The sequence below is a fragment of the Penicillium cataractarum genome (genome assembly GCF_028827025.1).
Source record: "Penicillium cataractarum strain IBT 29864 chromosome Unknown utg000002l, whole genome shotgun sequence".
In the NCBI taxonomy this organism is placed as follows: Eukaryota; Fungi; Ascomycota; class Eurotiomycetes; order Eurotiales; family Aspergillaceae; genus Penicillium; species Penicillium cataractarum.
Genome location: NW_026622738.1, coordinates 4,272,607 through 4,293,062, shown reverse-complemented (window position 1 = coordinate 4,293,062; position 20,456 = coordinate 4,272,607). Strand labels below are relative to the sequence as shown.

At 46.9% G+C, this 20,456-nt stretch overlaps 5 protein-coding genes across 5 annotated transcripts; 3 read left to right on the top strand and 2 right to left on the bottom strand.

The window, feature by feature from the left end:
• Window positions 1-203: 203 nt before the first annotated feature.
• N7496_003583 (pleiotropic drug resistance family ABC transporter) lies at window positions 204-4,743 on the bottom strand (the record flags this gene model as incomplete). The annotated part of the gene is made up of 2 exons (XM_056696514.1): window positions 204-4,009; window positions 4,074-4,743. The coding sequence occupies 2 exons, from the start codon at window positions 4,741-4,743 to the stop codon at window positions 204-206; spliced, it is 4,476 nt and encodes a 1,491-aa protein (XP_056558726.1).
• An 887-nt stretch (window positions 4,744-5,630) lies between these two features.
• N7496_003582 (uncharacterized protein) lies at window positions 5,631-7,994 on the top strand (the record flags this gene model as incomplete). The annotated part of the gene is made up of 6 exons (XM_056696513.1): window positions 5,631-5,765; window positions 5,808-5,935; window positions 5,958-6,828; window positions 6,881-7,056; window positions 7,111-7,665; window positions 7,733-7,994. The coding sequence occupies 6 exons, from the start codon at window positions 5,631-5,633 to the stop codon at window positions 7,992-7,994; spliced, it is 2,127 nt and encodes a 708-aa protein (XP_056558725.1).
• A 341-nt stretch (window positions 7,995-8,335) lies between these two features.
• On the bottom strand, window positions 8,336-11,953 carry N7496_003581 (uncharacterized protein; the record flags this gene model as incomplete). Its single annotated transcript, XM_056696512.1, has 9 exons — window positions 8,336-8,419; window positions 8,509-8,918; window positions 8,987-9,251; window positions 9,306-9,406; window positions 9,453-9,456; window positions 9,505-9,546; window positions 9,595-9,653; window positions 9,702-11,843; window positions 11,920-11,953. The coding sequence occupies 9 exons, from the start codon at window positions 11,951-11,953 to the stop codon at window positions 8,336-8,338; spliced, it is 3,141 nt and encodes a 1,046-aa protein (XP_056558724.1).
• Window positions 11,954-12,708: 755 nt separating this feature from the next.
• Window positions 12,709-15,388, top strand: N7496_003580 (ankyrin repeat domain-containing protein; the record flags this gene model as incomplete). Its single annotated transcript, XM_056696511.1, has 4 exons — window positions 12,709-13,145; window positions 13,298-14,045; window positions 14,113-14,183; window positions 14,236-15,388. The coding sequence occupies 4 exons, from the start codon at window positions 12,709-12,711 to the stop codon at window positions 15,386-15,388; spliced, it is 2,409 nt and encodes an 802-aa protein (XP_056558723.1).
• A 2,591-nt stretch (window positions 15,389-17,979) lies between these two features.
• On the top strand, window positions 17,980-20,324 carry N7496_003579 (Zn(II)2Cys6 transcription factor; the record flags this gene model as incomplete). The annotated part of the gene is made up of 3 exons (XM_056696510.1): window positions 17,980-18,232; window positions 18,306-19,216; window positions 19,275-20,324. 3 exons carry the CDS (start codon window positions 17,980-17,982, stop codon window positions 20,322-20,324), a joined length of 2,214 nt encoding a protein of 737 aa, XP_056558722.1.
• Between the last annotated feature and the right edge of the window lie 132 nt (window positions 20,325-20,456).

The window sequence follows — 20,456 nt, the reverse complement described above, 5'->3', positions numbered from 1 at the left end:
AAATTACAAGATATAGATAAAAAAGGGACGCGGAAATAAAATACAAAGGAATGAGGAGCCCAGGTAATAATCAGACAAAAGCCCGAGCAGAAAGAAAAGGAAAAAAAAGAAAGCGAATGAAAAGCGAATGGGCACCACAGGCCTCTCCCTCGTGGTATCAGATGTCAATCGATTGGTGAAGCTGTTCTCGAAGAGCAGCAATTTCAAGTAGCACCAGAAGCTCGTTTGCCCTTGGGTACGCGCGCAAGCCAGTAAATGAATACAGCGCCCGCGATATTGAAGGCGATGTACACCCACATCAGACCGAAATTTCGCCATGCATCATCGAAATTACTCCCAATGGCTGCGAGAAATGTATCGGTCTTGCTAACCGAGCAGAAGGAGCAGTCAGACGTTGCGTCCGGGTTTTCAACGTATCCAGAGTGCACCATGTCGATGTAGGGGGTCAAATATTCGCCGCAGGTCTGGTTAAACGGCGGATTGAATGTCAGATACTCGACTTTCTCGCAAATAGCATCTGCACCTGACAATCCTGTCGATAACATGGCAGAGACTAAATAGGTGAATGGAGACACGCGGTACATGAAAACCCAGAATCCTGGAAGAGCGTCCTTTGTCGCAAGAACACCGCAAAAGATCAGACACAGCGAGAACAACATCGTCGCGACATTTCCGCCAGTTTCGGCCAGTTCAATACCAGCGATCACCATGTGTGCAAAGGTCGACGTGAACAGGAGGAATGTGAGGATCAGTAAGAACATAAGACCACCCCTTTCAGTCACCGAATTTGCTTGTGAGGCATTGTTGTATAGGCCGATCGGATAGTACCAGCAGAAGTAGATCAAAACCGCCATCAAGGCATTCCAAGGTAACTCAACAATGATGTTGGCGGCCATGAATGCCTTCCAGGAGTATGATTTTGATGGTCTTTCTCGAACCTCATAAAGAGACCGCTGTGTGACAAAATTGGGCATAATCTGTTGAACGAGATTTCCAAAAATCGTCATCAACATGAAAACACTAAACATCTGGTTTTGTAGCCCTTGGATGGAGTTGCTGGCTTGGAAGAACGAGAAACCAATGTAGAGCGAGGTTAGGACGCAGAGAGCCGCCTTTGACCAAATATATATCGGAGTTCGGAAGTATTGGGCAAAGACGCGAACAAGGCACTCGTAAAGTTGAACATAGAATGGTGCTGCAAACTCTGTATAGGCTTCTGGCCCGGCTTCCTCGCGAGGCTGAACTGAGAGCGTCTCTCTGAGTTGTGAGAGGTGCTCCTTTACTTTGATGTGTTCGGCGCTCTCTCGCCAGACCTTCGGCCAATCAATATCACTATGAGAGCCGGGCGCTGCCCCAATCACGTCCAGCATCCACTCGGCAGGATTCTCTCCAGGCTCTAGAGGTGCTGCTCCATTGCACTCGAAGTAACGCGATAAAATTTGGGAATTTTGGCCGATTTCACCAAAGTAAATTGTCTTCCCACCCTTCGCTAAGAAGAGCAATCGGTCGAAGCGTTGGAATAACATGGCCGATGGTTGATGGATAGTGCAAAGAATGGCTTGGCCGTGTTTGGTCAAAGTATCAACGAGGTCCAAGATCGACCATGATGTCTGACTATCCAAGCCACTTGTTGGCTCATCCAGGAAAAGCAAGAGCTGGGGTTTAGCGGCAAGTTCAACGCCAATCGTTAAGCGTTTGCGTTGTTCCACATTCAATCCCTCGCCCGGAACACCAACAACAGCGTCCGCATAAGCCTCCATCCCTAACAGCTTGATCACTTCATCCACATAAGCGACTTTGTCCTTATGACTAACCGATGCTGGTTGCCGTAAGATCGCACTGAATTCCAAGGCCTCTCTAACCGTTGAGGTAGGCAGATGGAGATCTTGTTGCTGCACATAGCCTGTTTTTCGCTGGAATGATTGATCGCGAGGCTGCCCGTCAACAAGCATCTGGCCAGTGACGACTCCCATGGTCACTCTTGTCGCAAGTACGTCGAGCAAAGTTGTTTTTCCAGCGCCAGAGACACCCATCAAAGCAGTACACGTTCCAGGCTTCACCCAGCCGTCCACATGATCCAAGATTCGCCGTGGTTCGCCTTTGATTTTGATGTCGTAACAAACATCTTGCCATTGGAAAATGGCCGTCTGGCGCTGGATTAATGTGGCTTGGGGGCTCGACTCAGTAGTTTTCTCACTGTTGTTTGGTAAGGATGCTGCCTCAAGATCGGAGTTGGATATGGGTTGTGTTGGTTGCTGGCCACGCTGGAAGAGAAGAACTTCGCCTTTGGACTTCTGTTCAGAAATGTACTCCGTTGTAAGGAGATGACATAAAGCAAAGAACACCATGAAACCGATCAAAATCCCTATATTTCTCCAGAGGTGTGACTTCACATATTCGAAACTTAGCTCCAGGTACAGTGACCCCGACACAAGCGTCGACCCTGATTCCGCTCCGACGGTAGAGCAAATGCGATTTTCCATTGAAATACCATCGTACTGTCCACCAGATGGAATAACGTCGGCACATGGGAATGTTCGGTCATGGAACTCATTGACCATGAAGCTTTCGAATGAATAGGCGATGGGGTTGATATAATTCATCCAACGTGACCAGCCCAGCATATTACGAGTAGGAATCGTGAAGCCAGTATAGATAACCATCCCGAGAATCAAAATCGCCGCGGGGACGAGTGCTTGTGATAAGGATCGGGAGGTCGACGCGATTGTGCGGAATACCATCGACATTGTGAATGTCGTAACCACGGAGAAGATCCAGAACGTGAAAAAAGCACCAGGCTCTCGACGCAAGCCAGTCATGAAGTACAAGGGTATATTGAAAGTGACGGAGTTGATCAGCTTATATGGTACGTCGCATATCATCGATGCCACTGCCTCTGCAAAGGGATGGTAAAAGGCGTATCTCGATTGTTTCTCCACGATTGGTCGTTGAGCATATAGAGTCAGAATCTCGAGCGCACTAGAGAATGCATTCAAGAGAACGGCAAAGAAAAGAAGTGCGCCCCGTGCATAGAAACTGGCAGTTGTTTCGGGAAGGTTGAAGAAAACGGAACCGATAATGAGCGCCATGATAAAGTTGCCAACAAGTGCCGTCATAGTGAGACTGAAGTCACCTCGTAAGCGCTGGAATCCGCGCACAATGCAGATTTTGATTTGGTTTAGCATTGAAATAGTGTAAGGTGATCCCGGGCGCTGATGCTTTGCTTGCATTACCCGACGAGCATTGAGAAAGGCATCATATGCTGGCCCTCCGATGGGATATGCCTGCTCGTATTCTTCGATATCCTTCAGCAGCTTGGCTCGGTCGCTGCTGTTCTTCCAGGCTGTCGCAAATTCATCCGGTGTACGAGGCACACGGCCGTCGAATCCTGGACGGATCTTCCTTTCCGCTGGACTGGTGATGGACGTCAGGAAATCTGCAGTGGTTTGACGGCTAGGGCAATCAAATCCCATATCCACAAAATATCGCTTTGCTTCATTCGTCGGACCAAAGTAAATCTGTCGTCCTTCATAGAGCAGAGTGACTTTATCGAACACATCATAGGCGCTCTGAGAGGCTTGGTAAATCGCCACACAGGCAGCTGTGCCGGAATATTTGCTCATAAGCGCCAAATTCTTGCAAAACTCCAAGGCATTTGCACTATCAAGGCCTCGAGTACTGTTGTCCCAACATTGCAACGGGCTTTGGCTCAAGGTGACCTCGGCGATACTGACGCGCTTTCGCTCACCCCCACTTACACCACGAATAAAATCGTTTCCGACGCGGGTATTAATCGTATGTGACAGACCAAGCATTTCCATGACCACATCTCTCATATGCTCCGCGTATTGGTTGGTGGTGATTCCCTCGAAGCGGTTGCGGGGAGCTCGGGCAAGGGCGGCAAACAACAGTGTATCTCCAACAGAAAGCTGGGGGAAGTGGACTTCGGTTTCAGCGGAGTAAATAGCTTCGCCCTTGAAGTTTTTGCGCATTTTCTGTACCGAGATTCCTATCCAGTCCGATTTGTTAGCAGACCAGTTGACATGGTGTTTTCTAGGTTGGCATGTATGTACCTTGATAGTTTAGCACCGAGTCCTCGGACATCGAGATGCCATTCATCTCGCCCGCGATTGTTTTCAAAAGGGTAGAGCATCCTGATCCGGGCTTTCCCAACACAATAAGCATTTCTCCGCTTTTAACCAAACCATCGAAGTTGCGAAGAATATCAATCCTTGGCATCTTGATACCGGCCAGTCGTCGAATGATCGTTCCAGCCTCAAGCAGGCAATTCAGGACATCCTTTTGATAATCAGTCGGAGACCCGAATCCATGGACACTGAGGTTTCTGAATGCTACACCCGCTTTTCGGTCTGGGTATCTATCAGGATCACGAGATCTGATAGCCAAGAGCATCTTCATCCAGCTGCGAACATTGAAGTTGGGGCTGTGCGGATTGACAGTTGAATCAGACACATCGGTCGTGAAGGGATTCTCAAGGCCGCTGCTGACAGAGTATCGAGTCGAATGTCGGGTGAGCCGGCGAGCGAGGGCACCAATTCTAGATTCCATCTTTTCTTCCTCGTCTTCGTGGAGGGTCACGCCATCTTCACTTCTTTCCGACCTATTGCTCTGCGTTGGTGGAGCCACTGAGACTTCATCAATCTCCTGTAATTGCGGTATATTGTGACTGACCACGGACTGGGACCGGGTCGGGTTAGGGTTGATTGTCCCCAAAAGAGACATGCTGTAAAAGAGAACACGCCTTGACTCAAGAGGTTCCGAGTAGAATCAGAGCTTGATAGGTAGAAGGGAGGATGGTAGAATCGGCTTTGAATATAGAAGTTCGGGTCAAGGTGTAGGATCGATATAAAAACAATTCAATTCCTTAAGAGGCATCGGCTCAGGGAAATATCCGTCGGTCCACATACTTCCAAGAACCCCTTATTCGGGATGACGGATGTGGCCAAGAATTCATGATGTATAAAAGCCTGCTTTACGAAAAAGATATGGGTGTTTCAGCAACATGAAGAACTTCCGGCGGACCGGCTAGTTAGGGAGTTTCGTTGAGATAGCAGTAGTCGAGCAGTATCGGGTGGCACCTCCGAGTTCCGTGGCCCTGCTGGAGATCTCCACCCAAAGCAGAGATCAATACGATCAAGACATGATCCACTCCACTACTCCAGTTGTGAAATCAGTACAGGTTCTTTGTGCACATACATAAGCACTAGACTAACCTCCCCAGAATGGCTCTAGTCCATTACTATACCGTACATCCACTTAAGCGTAAGTTACCGCCAAGCCTTCATATATTACGGTTTCGGTACCCGAGATTCCGTGGCCGAAGAGAACCTCCGGCATCCGAAGGACCAAAAAGACCAGCAGGAATTGGCCCACCTGCAGCTTTCTCACTCCGTGAAGATGTGGAAATACATCACCCTATTTCACGTGAATTACCACAATTCATTCATTCCTTTGCGCTCCATTGATAATTCTCCTTGTCTATTATAGTCTCATCATCCGCGTGCGTTAACTACTCACCTAAATTCAGCCCGACCAGAGCCGTACATCACGGGTAGGTGCTTAAAGCCCGCCACTAAATAGACCCTGAGGAGCGATGCCTGCCCATAACGATGCGGGGTCCGCAGAGACCACAACACAAAATCAACAACAACAGCCACGTCCTCACTCCAGTCTATCAAGTAGCGAAAAAGCAGTGCCTTCGCCCCGGAATCGCGTGGGAAAGCCCGGGTGGGCTAGCAAAGTGGGTATGCTGACCCCGGACCCATCACATCCACTTACTTTATTAGGCCTGCAAGGAATGTCACCGGCGAAAGATAAAATGTAATATGACGACGAAAAGCAAGTGCACATCATGCACAAAGCTCAATGTCCCATGCTCAGTGAATGAATACAGGCGTCGTCGTAATAATGAGAGGTAAGATGCAGCCTCATTCCAGCCCCCCATCACACTTTGCTGAGGTGACCAGGCGGAGCAAGATTGCTCAGCTGGAATCACAAATTGAGCGAATGGAACAAGTTTTCGAAGAGCTGGGTCTAGTTCCCCCGAGCGATGATCTGTCGCTCCATGCCACACCATATGCCCAATCTAATGGGCCCGAAGCCATATCTGCGTTCCAGGCGCAGGACACCAGTACTTCTACGCGGGTTGGCATAAACGAGTCAGATCTCGAGAAATCAAATTTGGGACTAGGAGGCACTCTTATCTCCCGTGATGAATTTGCGGTCTCGAATCCGGTCTCGCCTACATCCATAGGCGAGAACAATTCATTTTTGAAGAACTTGGTATTTCCACGCTGCACGGAGTTTGGTGGGAACGATAGCAGGAGCGTTTCTCCAGACTCCTGCAACTGCCACCACCGCAGTGTCAGAGCAGCATTAGGAGACAGGTTTATAGAGGGAAAGACTACCTTATTGTCATGCGAAGTACCCTGTCATTACGAAGAGCTGCATACACTTGATGGTTCCACCACCCGTCGCTCACCTTCCCCTCTGCCAACCATGGCGGAGATTATGGTTTTGTTTCTGCAATACTTGGAAAATTTCAATTCCCTTTGTCCTCTTTTTGAGCCTTTATCTCTTCTCTCAATATGTGATGGAGATTGTGAGATTCTTTCTACCCAGCCAGACCGCTGGGCCTGTATCAATGTGGTTCTGGCGCTGGCATACATGATGCGCGACGAGCCACCTGGTGGAACCCACAAAAATTCTGAAGCTGCTTGGGCATTCATGGAAAACTCACTACTGGTTGTTAATGAATTGTGTCTCGGGGAAGAGACACTGTGGGCGGCACAGGCCCTACTAGGGATGGTATATCGTCAATAAGCACATGTTCTCCCAATTGCTAACTGATGTTCGATAGGCAATCTTTTTCCTGGGAGCTTTGAGCTACCGTCCGTGCAACCGAATGATTGCTTCTGCACTCCGGATCAGTCACAGACTAGTGATAGAACACCCCGAGGATTCTTCGACAGACGGACAACGTGACTTGCAGCAGCTCCGAACGGTGTTTTGGATTGCGTTTTGCTTGGATAGAGAGTCTGTTTCCTGTCCATCTTTGAGTTCTCGTCATGGAAGGCTAACCCGGGTTAGGATTTGTCTACGATTCGGTGGACCCTTAGGGTACTGTGATGAAGATATGGATATAGATTTCCTCCCGGGGCCTTTGGGGGATGGGTGGAATCTATCGTCGGCGACTCAGAAGACTGGGTTCAATATTTTCAAGTCTTATTGCGAACTCTCGGTCATAAAAGGTAACATTTACCAGCGCCTCCACTGTGGGACCGCACACCCGATTTCGGAGCTTGCCGATTCAGTGGCCATGTTGGACAAAAGACTTCAGGAGTGGAAAGAGAGTGTACCAAAGGAATATCGGCCTGACGTTCACAACGCACCCTCGTTTCCAAAGTCCACAGGGACTCTTGTACTTCTTAGTCTTCATTTTTCATATTTCAACTGCTTGATATCTGTCCACCGCGTGACTACATTCCGCGACTCGAATCTCGACCTGGAGCTCGCGAGATCTTACAGCTCCGGCCTTCTTCCGTCTGACGTCGCTCTGATATCTGGAATCTTGTGTCAGAATGCGGCAAGGGCGTCGATCCGGTTGATTAAGTATATGCCTCAACGATATGCATGTATTCTCGGGTATGTACCAGGTTCCAGCCACTGCCAATCTCCCTTTATGTTCTTTTCACATGCTGATTGGTTTCAGCTTTCTCCTCCACTATCTCATTATAGCATCGACCACTCTTTCGACTAGTATCATTCATAATCCACGGCTCGCATCTCGAGCGTGGGACTTGAAACTTATCCATCAAGTGGAATGTTTCATGTCTTCCATTGCCTTGGCTTCCCCGAAAGATGGATTGCAACGACTTGTCAAACACTGCGCTGAATATCGTGCTTTGGCCGAGTCCGCTGTTTGTTGCGGCGATGCCACTTCGAACAACGTTCAAAATACACATTTGACCTGAAAACAGACTGACGGATGAAGAGATTGATCAATATTTAATACTATACTATAACCTTTAAATCTTGGCTTTGAACTAGTATCCCCTGCCTCCGGAAATCACCTACCTACTTCTCCCCGACAAAATGTGACGAAAAAACAGCACCAACGAAGGAGAAAGGGGAACTCTTCGGGAATTTAGACGTAAATTCTTGACATGTGAACGAAATTCTACCATATATATTGAGTTTCTCTTTTTAATTTTCTCCTTCTTTGGTATTCCAGCTTTAGTTCTTTCGTGGAATGATACAGCATGTGTTCACTCTGCTCTCGACCATAACTCACAATATGGCAGTAGTCAAAACATCACAGAGAGACACTGCCAAGAGTTTCAGAAATCAAATGAACTGCATCCACAATGATTTGGTCTATCCCCGCAGCAGCTTGGATCTAACAAAGTAGGGTCAGTAAATATATGTTATTGCATGATCTCGAATTTGAGATATAGACAACCATGCATAGATCAGGACAGCACTAACCTTGGCACATTCGGGGTCATCGTTTAAAGCACCATAGCTCGATGTCACCAACCCTCTTTCTTTTGCGACACCAACTAGCAACGGTGCAAACACATATGGCTCCGATGCCATCACAATTCCATCAAGGCCCCAGCTTGATGCGAAATGAATTGCTTCCTGCAAACTAGACGCTCTCACGTCGCCCGTGGGCCAATTTCCAGAATCATTGAGGAAGAGTATCGGGAAGACGTTCTGTTTAAGGGATACAAGGATGCAAACCTCTGGGCTGAAGGAAGAGAACAGGATGGGACGACGGCGGCACGAAGGATGTGAGAGAATGGTCGACAGAATGGTGTCCACGAACAAATTCACTTCAATGACAAATATGTCTGATTTCCAATCATCAGCCGCTTCAAAGAGCATAGGGTACTCTGGTAAAATCGGTCAATTAGAATATACAAAATAAGAGAGGTATGGCAGAATATAGGGGATTTCGTACTGATTTCAATGTTAAGAGCAACGGAGTCAGGCGTTTGAGAAAGTAGATCATTCAACGTCAAAAATGACTGCTGAATAAAATCCCCTCTAAGATTACCCTTAAATCCCTTTTGTTTGAACTCAAAAGTTTGTTTCAATTGCTCCATGATATGAACGGGCTTGCAATCATTGCTGGGGTCCAGAGAATACGATCGCGTTTTTCGTGAGGAAGGCTCTACTAGAGATGCCTTTTCTGGTCTTGATTGACAGTCACTGATATGTATGAACTGATCACTTAAATTAGTATCAGCCAGTCATCTCGAGAGAGCGGGTATACAAACTTGTTCGAGACTCAAATTATGCATCCACGCATCCGTTCCTGTTTCGCTAACAGGAAAGTCATGGTATACAACGGGTACAAGGTCCTTGGTCAATTGAACATCTGCAACGTGTTAATTGGGTTCAAATGACTTCATTTCTGTTCTTACCGAGCTGCGACACTATTAGCTAGAGGTCTTCCAGGGTATGATTGATACTTACCTCTACCCAATCTGCGCCTAAATCGATGGCCGTGAGAAATGACTATAAACTGGTTAGGCTTTAAATTAAATTACGAAGGGTATATATTACCAGTGTTGTATTCTCTCCGATAGACAAATGCTTGCCACCTGGTTTATTTTGACCGAGGCCTTTCCTGGATTAGCACATATTTCGGACAACAGATGTTCGATATTTACCTCGATGTCCCACAACTTTGGTCCGCCCGCCTTCTTTCCAGAGCGTGTCCCTTGCTGGTAGAGAGAACTTTGGCTGTGTGAAAGGTTTAACGGCAAGAAAGCTGAATGTAATAGCTCCAATGTGATCAAGAATCCCGGTTGACAAAACAGGGATCTTATAGTCTCGAATGAGACTTTCTCTTGCTGATCCCAATCCCTGCTTGAGGTCCTCCAGAAGTGCGACCGCACTACCAATGTGTTCATATTCCTTGAGTTTGTCTGCGTTCACAGTTTCGCGACGGACTTTGAACAGTATCCTGGCATTTTCAGGGTCATTCGTATAGAAAGCCCATGGCTTGTTCGTCATATCCTCCAGTATGGGTAAGTCGACACTATATGACGGACCCTGCCCGCCAATGAGGGAGATTTCAATCGATAACCCAGCTCCTGACTCCGCAATTGACTCAGTCTGAAGTTGATACTGATTGATGTCAATAGGTTTCACATTTTTCTTCGAATCAAATGATCCCAGATTCACGAGAATCACAGTTTGACTCGTCACACTTGAAATTTTGCGGACGGCATGAGGCGCAGTCCCCGAGCCAGACAGTGGGTAGCTGGGAGTGTTAGGGGATATTGACTGTCTCAATCTCCGCGACAATGTAATATGGCCCCTGAAGGCGGCATGGTCTAAGGCAGTCCATCCCCGACGATCTTTATATTCTGCGTCAGCACCAGCTCGAAGAAGAGCTTCAACAATAACCAAGTGCCCCTCCACGGAAGCAACAATCAAAGGAGACCAGCCCTTGTTGTTTTCCACGAACGCAGGGCTGGCGCCCAAGGCCAAGAGACATTCGACCAGTTCCGTATTTCCCAAACGTGCCGCGATATAAAGACCCGTCTCCCCGGCGAGGCCTTGGTAGTTCACATTCGCTTTTGCCGCGACGATAGATTTCAAGAATTCTGGACTTGGGTTGATACCGCTGACAGCGTCGATAACGAGGGACCCTGGCACTGGTTTCCCATCATGACTGTCAAAGCCCTCGTTGTACCTCAGATACTCAAGAAGATGTCTTGATATTTCCTCAAATCCATATAGAATGGCAAGCCTTAGAGGGCTGTTCCCAAAATCGTTTTCCAGTAGAATCGATTCAGACAAGGGATGGTCGTGGTCAGAGTCTGACACTTGCATGTGGCGTAAAAGGAGCTGGCACACATCCGCAAGCCCATATTGCGCGGCGTAGTGAAGAGTTACACGGTTGTAAAAAGTCTTGTGTGTGAAGGATATTTGAATTTTGGTGGCGAAGCTTGCGAGGACACCTTTCAGTAGAGATAACATGGTATCACCAAGTATGGGGGTAACCTGTTCATGGTCGCAGCTTGTAATTTGGCTAAGGGATTCAAGAAAAGTCCTCTGGTGGCCGATTTTGAGGATTGTTTTGTTTATCACAGAGGGAAGACAGACATTAGTGAAGTCTTCATCCGTCTGGAGTGACTGCGACATTTGGAGAAGCTTTATGAGGCAGGCCTCGGAACCATAGACCATCGAGACTTGTACCAAAACAGACAAAAGTTCCTGAATTGGCCGTTTCTCCACGCCAACTGTGCCCTCGAGATCTCGAAGGTTCTTCTCTAAAGCAAGGGCGTTGCCATCCCGGATTGCCTGGTGAAGATCATCGACATTGTCCAACGTAAGGAAAGAATTTTGAGCGAAATGATGCAGGATCAAGGAGCGTTGAGAGGTGAAGGAATTGCAAGATAAGATTTTTATGATTGTTGTGATAGACGTCCGTAGGCGCCCCAAGTCGTAAATTAGTTCAGTTTGACATGAGAACTGTGCGGCCGATAATTTCAACTTGAGTTCATCAAGCATGGCTGCTACGCTAGGATGTGGTTTTAGCCGATCAAGTTTTCCCCAGAGCGTTTCGAATCCCCGCGAATTGACGGCTCCAAATGTTTGTAGCGTTGTAAGAGCAACGAAACATTGAGCGAGCGTTTCGAGATGAAATTGCAATTCAGGCTTATCTGCAAGTTTCCAATCATTTTGGCCAGGAAAACGTGGGCCCGGGGAAATTCCCGAGATTTCGTCCCAAACCGTGGAGTAAACTTTATCATAGAACACTTGCACTCTGTTGATCTCAGAGATAAGATTGTCGAGTAAAGCTGATACTAATGTCAGCTAATGGCACCACGATTTTCGTCTTCGAACTTCAAATATGTGCTTTCAACTTGTGCTTACTAACCTGTTGTCGAAATTGAGTCGCAATTGACATTGAGACGCCTGATCTGCTCTCTCAGTCCATGGTAATCAAGATAGGAATTTGCCCAAACTGGCGCTCTATCTCTTAGTAAGTTTCTTCCGAATTTCATGGTGGCTTTCCCTCAGAGCACATGAATTAAATGGTGGTGCTTGAGAATAATTACAAGTGAACAATGTCGGGGGTATTTTTATCTAAAAGTCTTTCAGACTCCCTAACCCCTCATCCCCTCCTTTGCAGCTAACCAGTCACGGCTAGCCACGGCGACAGCCTTGAAACGCTGATAGGTTATGAGCGGTATGGGTCCTTCATGCAAGTCGCCAGCTCTTGAAAATACCTCTATGTATGTTCTATCACATGATATGGACGTGGGGATCACATAACTTATCTCTGCCAGTGTCCTATACGAGATTAGTTTTCGATACCAAAAGAACATGCTTTAGGCTGCTTTCAGCCAAAGTTTTCAGCCAAATCTGCCCGTTGATTTATTCGCGTAATATTCATTTCGGGGGCTATACGCTGTAAGCAGCACGGGCCTTTATGCAAGTCACCCCATTAAGTAAGACCTCTCTGTCTGCCTTGTCACACTTTGTGGACCGGGTATACACAACTAACACTCCACTAGTGTACGCGCTGAGGCTGAAACCGTCATGGTCGCAAACCCTGCCAAACAAATCCGCACACCGTCATAATTAATCCACAGTTGCCCTCCACATGCCATCGGATTCGATCTGAAATTTTCCCCAACTGAGCAGGTTTAAGTTTTGGATATGGATCCTCTATCTATTATCGCAAGTTCCGTTGCCATCGCCACGCTGGCCGCGCAGACATGTCGTGCTTTCGCTGCACTACGCTCAAAGGCCAAAGGTTTACCTGGCAGAATGCATGCGCTTAATAACGAAGTCGCAGATCTTGAGCTGGTTCTCAACGAAGTGGCGGCAGTATTTAAGGAGAGAGACTCTACGCTCCTCATAGAATCCGAGACGGCCAATATTCCCCGCCTTCTAGAGCTCGCCCGTGGTAAGCTCCTTGAGCTAAAGTTGATTCTTGAGCGTCTTGGCAGATCGATGGAGGGGTCAAACTCGAAACTCTCACCGTTTATCAACCTGTTGGACTTAAGAAAGGAACAGCCAAGACTGGGAGAGTTACAAGAGGAACTAAAATCAGTCAGGTGTAACCTGAATGTTATGCTTGGCGCCTCTAACTCGTAAGTCTTCAACGAAGTGGCGAAATGTGCCTTCGATTATTTCTTTATATGAACCGAATCCCATCATTACTTATTGTCTCCCTTTACATCCTTAACTCTCTTTACACATAGCTGAGGAAGAAAGTTTTATTATCGCTAACGGTGCCACATAGACGTGATATGGTTCGTGTCAGAGTTGAGCTGGAGGGCCTGTCAATGGTCACATCTCAAATTGCGGACCAAACCAACATACGCAAGGAACTGCAGGACAGTTTAACTTATCATCATGGGACACTTGCTGACACCGTGGAAAGGCGTGTTGGCCAGCTCATGGAGAAGCGCATTACCCAAGTGGAAGAAATGATGCGTGCCCAATCCGAGGCGCTAAAGCAAAATCAAATAACCCAAACTGGAGCGCTCTATCGAAGACCCCGTCCCCGAAGACCATCCTCTCAGCATTCGCAAAGTCCTATCGCTCCAGAGAGTGTCAGAGTCAGAGTGAATCAATACACTTTTAAATGCCAATCGGGGTGTACTTGCGCCTGTCATAAACAAACCAAGACAAATGCTTCCTTTATGAACCGTGTGCTTGGTCAGATATTCGTTGGCTATGCCGGTCTACCGATGGTCAGCCCAAAATGTGACAGCTCGGAGTGCGAAAAATCCCAAACACCTTTCATCAGTTTTGAATACTGGTTTCCACTTGGCTTTTGCTGGTCAAAAATCGTTCAAGCACAGGTCAGCTATCATCCTAGCTTTGGTCCACAGTTCAATATTACTACTCTCCGGAGCGTCCCGGATACTGCTCCCTGCGTGGAATTCGCGTTGCATGGAAACATCGAAGGGCTGAAAGGTCTCTTTAATCGTGGAGCGGCTTCCCCTTGGGATGTTAGTGCTACACGTGGTTATACTCTAGTTCGGGTAAGCTTTAACATTTCCTATTTCTTGTCCTCTATTCAAGCACTGAGTTGGGGTTAATATCTTCTAGTGGGCGTTGTATGGCAAGCAGTACAAGACAGTCAAGTTTTTAGTTCAACAAGGAGCAGACGCTGATTATCGGTGAGCCCCCTACAAGGCAAGTAATTGTGCACATTAACTAATCCTATCTTAGGCCATTGTCTCCATATGATAACAGCCCACGAAACAAGGCCTCCGATATTGCTCTCCAGGGAGGTCTTGCGAAGGAAGATTTGGAAGCGCTTTACTGTTTGACACAAGGAAGCGACTGGATTGAAGAGCAGAACTTCAATTTAATTCACAAGATAGTGTGCGGTCTTTCTCAGAAAAGCTTGGAGAAGCAAATAATCGCTGAACCTGAAAGTATCGACTGCCAAGATGCGCTTGGCCGTACGCCGCTCCTTTGGGCTGCTGCCCGGGGCGATGCTGCTAGCGTTGCGATTCTTTTAGCTCATGGTGCGAATCCGGATATGCTTGACCACCAACTTGCTCCTCCCGTGTCATATGCCGCCGACCGCAATCATACAGTTTGTGTCCGACTTCTCCTCGAAGCAGGCGCTGAAACAGATCCTATCTTGCCGAACGGTTACATCGGCGGCTCGGCACTGAACTGTGCTGCACGCAATGCTAGTGATCCCCTGATACTGAAAACACTCTTGGACTTCGGCGCAGACATCGAAGCTGCCGGTGTGGATGGCCGAACTTCCCTAATCCATGCTGCACGTACGGATAACGCAAGCTTCGCAATGCTTCTGCTCGAGTACGGTGCAGATATAAATGCAACTTCATCTTCCAACCAAACACCGCTCACGACCGCCGTCATTAACAACTCCCATAATGTCCTGCGACTGCTTCTCGAACGCTGGGCTGAATACTCGGAGTGCCCCCGTCTTAAGGGTCCCCACCTCCTTCAAATCGCAGCACTTTACGCAGATATTGAAACGTTACACATTCTTACTCAGACGGACCATTTCCGAATGAAGCACGATAAGAATTTCTCAGTGGGAGATTTCGTGGAGCGGCTGAAACAGCGATACGATGTTTCGGAGAAGCTCATTCAAAGCTTTGAAGATTTTTTGACCGTCATTAACACGGAGCCAAAATATACCCAAGATGAGCAGGACTTGATGGAGAAAGGTTTCATGAGCTGGCACAGCAGTCGCGTGGGTAGCCATTGTGGAAGTGAACTAGCAAATTGTTCGCCTCCCTATTATGACTTTGATGAGATTGACAGTCCAGATAGTGATACTTTCGAGGATGCTTTGGAGAAGCTGGATATCAGTGAGCGGTTGATAGAGGTTGAATAGGGGTAGGAATGGGAAAAGGACTTGGATACCAGATATAGTGGGGATAATGACTTTTGCTCGTGATGGCTCTAATTATAAACGCCGCTTAAATTAAAAGCGTTTGAAGATAAAAAGAACCTGTTCGAGATAATAGCCGAGTGAGATTATGAAATGATACAAAGCTATCACTACTAATGCTTAGCCTATTTAAGTTATAGATAGAAAGTGGTGTATCCTTTACATGTTATCATGTTGGTCATTTCGTTACTAGTATCGTCGAGGGATGAATGTGTTAGAGATGCCATAATCCATACTATATTGACCCTTTTTGTGATATAGAATTACAGTTACTGAACTTGAATAAATTGAAACTCTCGGGTCTGGAAGCATGCTTTCCTACTATATCTTCTCTTACGGCATTATCTCATAGTAGGATAGCCAATTAAGAATACCTTCAGATGCTTTTTACGTCCTATCTTCTACGAAAATTGGGTAGTCTAGTAAACCCGTCGGTCATATTCGAGGATAATTCGTTTAGGCCACTGAAGGTTCGTTATGCTATTACGTCGCTCTCCCTATATTTCCCGGCGAAATTAGTAGTTATCCCTGTTCTGAACCATCTTTGGCTACCTGTTAAAAATTTGCAGAGCTAGTCAATGCTTCGTCGACTGTTAGCCTTCGGTCAACCCGTCAAGCACGAAGTCATCATAAGGGTTCTTGAGTCTCGAGGTGGCAAAAAGCTCCACAATACGGCGAAGACGGTCGACCAACACTTGTATGAAAACACCTCTGCAAGTTTCTCTGGTAGCGTATCACTGGAGTGTTCAAGGCATCAACCAAGCCACCAAGCACAGTACCGAGCTCAAGGCGATATCGAAGTCAGCCTCGCTGTCCAGCAAATCCTGGTTTAGAGTTCGATGGGAGGGAGATGTAAGTACCAAGAGAGTGCCAGCCTATATCGAGGTGAACCAATAATGATGTCCTAGTCCAGGAAAAATACGGTCAGTGCGGTGGTGGTGCGACGAACTGCCCGCTCTAACCTGGCTTCTCGCCCTTTATTGTTGTGTACTCATCCGAAATGCCCCTCGCATGACGCTAAAGCGGGGCTTACCCGTCACCCACTTCTCACCCGACCGATAGTCACCCGACTATTCTATGCCCATAAGCCACATGCTGGCCAGTTAGGAGTATGATAAGTGACTATTCAAATCCTGGCGGTTATATGCTTTTTGTCTTGCTCTTTTTTGTCATTAATTGAAACTGATGCTTGAGGTTTGGGTCGCAATTACGGTAGTGGTTCGCCACAGAATCGGTGAAGCGAAGGGAAGAGTAAAGATGGACTAATCAGGCCTATACATTAAATAACAACGTAAAAGCCTGTATAGTGTGCTCTGCGGCCTAGAAACTTAGTTACCAGGATGCTAGTGAAGTGGCGAACTGTCGCCTAAGACAACTCTAGCAGAAAAAAAATGTTGACGGGCACAGGAGGCACATCTTTCATTGCTACTCATAGGCTACCATACTATAAGGTTTTTCCAAATGTCTACCTAAGCGTACCTTCAGTGAGAGGATCAAACAAAAGGTAGAATGGGTTGATGACTGGGATACTTAAACCCCTCCATTTTCTAATTTTGGCCTATTCAGTCTGGAGGTTGGCCGTGAGGATAGATTATCTATCGTACAGTACGAGCTTTATGGGTACTTCTAATCAGGACTGGGCGGCCACGATCGAGAAGCTTGATCGGTATTACTAGGATGAAATGACTATAACTAGAGACCTGGAAACATTCGATTTCAGGCTAATATCCATGAACTTGCTTGCAATGGCTATCGAAATATAGTTATCTAAGATTCGGGCTTAGAAGGCGCCTCGGTCGACGCGATACGTATCTAGTGAGTCGAAGAGTGGGGGGTTCAATGGTCACTTAGAATACCTCGATTTATCTATTTCCTTGTTTGGATTAACCTACTATCTGGTCTATTCTAGCGAGCTTAAAGCTAGAAAATAATTCCAGCCTGGTGGGATACGTCAACATGATCGACTGTGATTTTGATCCAAATAACCCAGAAAACGATTGCTCGGGATTCATCTATCATTTCTCTTCCAATTTGCTCTGTCTTGCGAGGATTCAACTCCTAGGGAATTCATTTACACCGGCGGGCAGTCTTCACTAGTCGAGGAGCAAGACGTCTTTCTTAGTCCGTCGGACTACAATATTATGTTCCGTTCCCGATCTCTCGAATCTCGGAGAAAAGTAACGACCACAGAGTCTTAACACAATGAGCTTCGGAGATCTACTATCCAGGATGGTCAAGCCAGTTAATTGTGTTTAATATTTAGCATAATAAAATAGCTGGTCTAGTCACAAACTTCACATTTAGGCTGGACCATCTGTAAATATAGCCCCAAAATTATAAGTGGTTGTAGACTTTGCCGTAGAAGATACCTACCTCCCCGCATAGCTGTTTCCCCGCCCGAAAATAAGGAAGGCGTTTCCGGATAACGTCGAGGCCACGCCGAGTACACACGCCAACAGATGTGAGAGCTTGACAAACAACCACTTTAATTGAATGTGGAAGCTCCTAGCAGCAAACTACTTCAATCAATAGCCATGACTGACAGCAAAACAGCGAAGAGAAAACCTGCTGGTCGTCGAACACATTTACTGGGTGCCTGCAAGACTTGCCGAAAGCGACACGTCAAATGCGACCAGACAAAACCTATTTGCAAAGCGTGCAAAGATGCGGATGTGGTATGCGAGACACTCATATCAGAGATTCAATGGGTGGGATCATCAACAAACTCCGGCAACTCTACCTCGGAGGTGAGCTCAGGTCCAAATGTCCGCCGGCAGCTTTACACGGGTGAGCTTTTGATCTCGTTGCGTTTCAACTTTGATGGATTGCACCAAGAAACTCATTTTGTCTCATTGACTAGAGAAAGAAAGGAAGATCATGAGCTCTGCTCTTGTCAGCGAGCTGGCAACATTCTCCATCGATCAATTCCTAGCAGAGATCGATACTCAATCAAAGGACGCCGAGGAGCAGAATGAATGCGATATTTCGATGGGTCCCTTCAGTGTCTTCAATCTGAACGGGCCCTTAATACAACCAGAACCTGCCGAGGCTGTCGATTCTCAGGTTGAGTTAGCCCTGAATCTGGATGTTTCTGAACATCTACCGATCGCGGCTGACGCGAGTCTTTCGGGATTATCAACCGCGGAGGAGGTTCTAGGGAATCTAGACACCACTCTGCAATGGGCCGACATATTCAGTCTAGACCCATCTCCTGCTGATTTAACATTGGCCTCTCCTATTTCGGGTTATAACGATCTGCATTCGACTATCTTGTTTTCTACTGCAGTGGCACCAGAGTCACCTAGCCACCCAAAACATGATTGGTTGCAACAGAGTCTATCGCAGATCCAACATGAGACAGAAGAAGGAGATATTCTTTCTCAGGCAAGGACTCTGCTGAAGCATTTCCATGAGCACGTCGTTACTCGAATCATATGGCTACCCATGACACAAAAGTCCCCTTGGACCATCATGATGATTCCAGCCTCGATAATAGCACTGGACCAATTGACTTATATGGGTCAGAGTGCTGTAAAGCATGCTGGACTCGCCAATCTATACGCCATACTCGCATGCGCGTCGTATCATTTAGCTATTAACCCGGGATTTACTCCTGGAAAATCAAGTCAATACTGGGAGCATATCACCATAACAGCCTACGAAGAGGCCAAGCAACATATACAGAGAAGTCTTGAAAATGAGTTGGAAGGACCCAATAAAGCTAAATACAAGGAGCAATTGATGGCCATGTTAAGTCTAACAACCTTTGCAGTAAGTTTTCAGAGCCCCTCCACTTACTGCAACATGCTTTTAACCCGCCGCTTTGCAGATACTTTCGGATAACCAAAAGCATGCCCGGTGCCACATAATCAATATGGAATACCTTATCAGATTGCGAGGCCTGGTCAAGCCTCATATCTCACGAAGAGCTCGACTTCTCCATCACATGTATACCTGGCTCCGAATATTGACAGAAAGCACACTGGTCGTGCACAATCAAATTCCACATTCTTCACCATCCAAGGCACTTTGTTCACGCCGTCTTGACATGGAGGAGATGAGCCGATTAGCCCAACGACATGCCGCGATTCCTCCCTTTGATCGGGCCCGTGATCTCGACGATTTTCTTCGAGTCACACCAGCTGAATCCGACCGAGATCTCAATATTGACGATCCCAAAGACTCCCATACAAGTCTTGGAGATATTCACCTCATTGACTCACGAAACGTTGCCGATGGATTCCACCTGATTGCAAACGGCGTTTCTGAGACATGGCTGAGCCTTCTCTCGCAAACAACTCGTCTCGCTAATGTCATGGACCGACTCAATAGCGGGAAATGTGTCATGACTGCTGATAGACAACTTGCTCTACATCGAAGATCTCTCTATTTGGAAAACATGACTTGTGCCTTCGCTTCCAGGAGGCCGCCACTTGCAGAGGGAGATCCAAAGACCCATATGCTCCAGGCTCTCAACTCCGCCCTAGTCATCTACTTCTACCGGCGCGTCCGACAAGTCAATCCCTGTATCCTACAGGGTTACGTAACAAAAGTACTTGACGAACTCCATGAATGGGATGCAGCACTCACACAATTGGGTTGGACTGGCCCAGGAACTGCTTGGCCTGCTTTCATGGCGGGATGTGAAGCTATGGACCAAATGGAACGGCAAAGTCTGGTACAGTGGCTCGACAATGCCTGCTCTCAGAGTGGATTTACATCTTATTCCAAAGCAAGAGTAATTATGGAGGAAGTATGGAAACAGCGAGATGCATGTTACGAGAGCCCCACCTCTACTCATTACCATTTCGCTGGGCCAATGTCCTACAGTTGGATGGACTTCGCCAAGGAAAACATCCACTGGCTGCTGTTATTCTAATAAATTGTTTGTAACATTATGATATTGTCTAATTTCATGAACATATTTTTAATAGAGCCTGGTGGTCTTCAAAATACCTCTTAGCCAAAAAGATCCTGCTCGTAGTTTCCTTGTATTTGTATGTTAACAGAT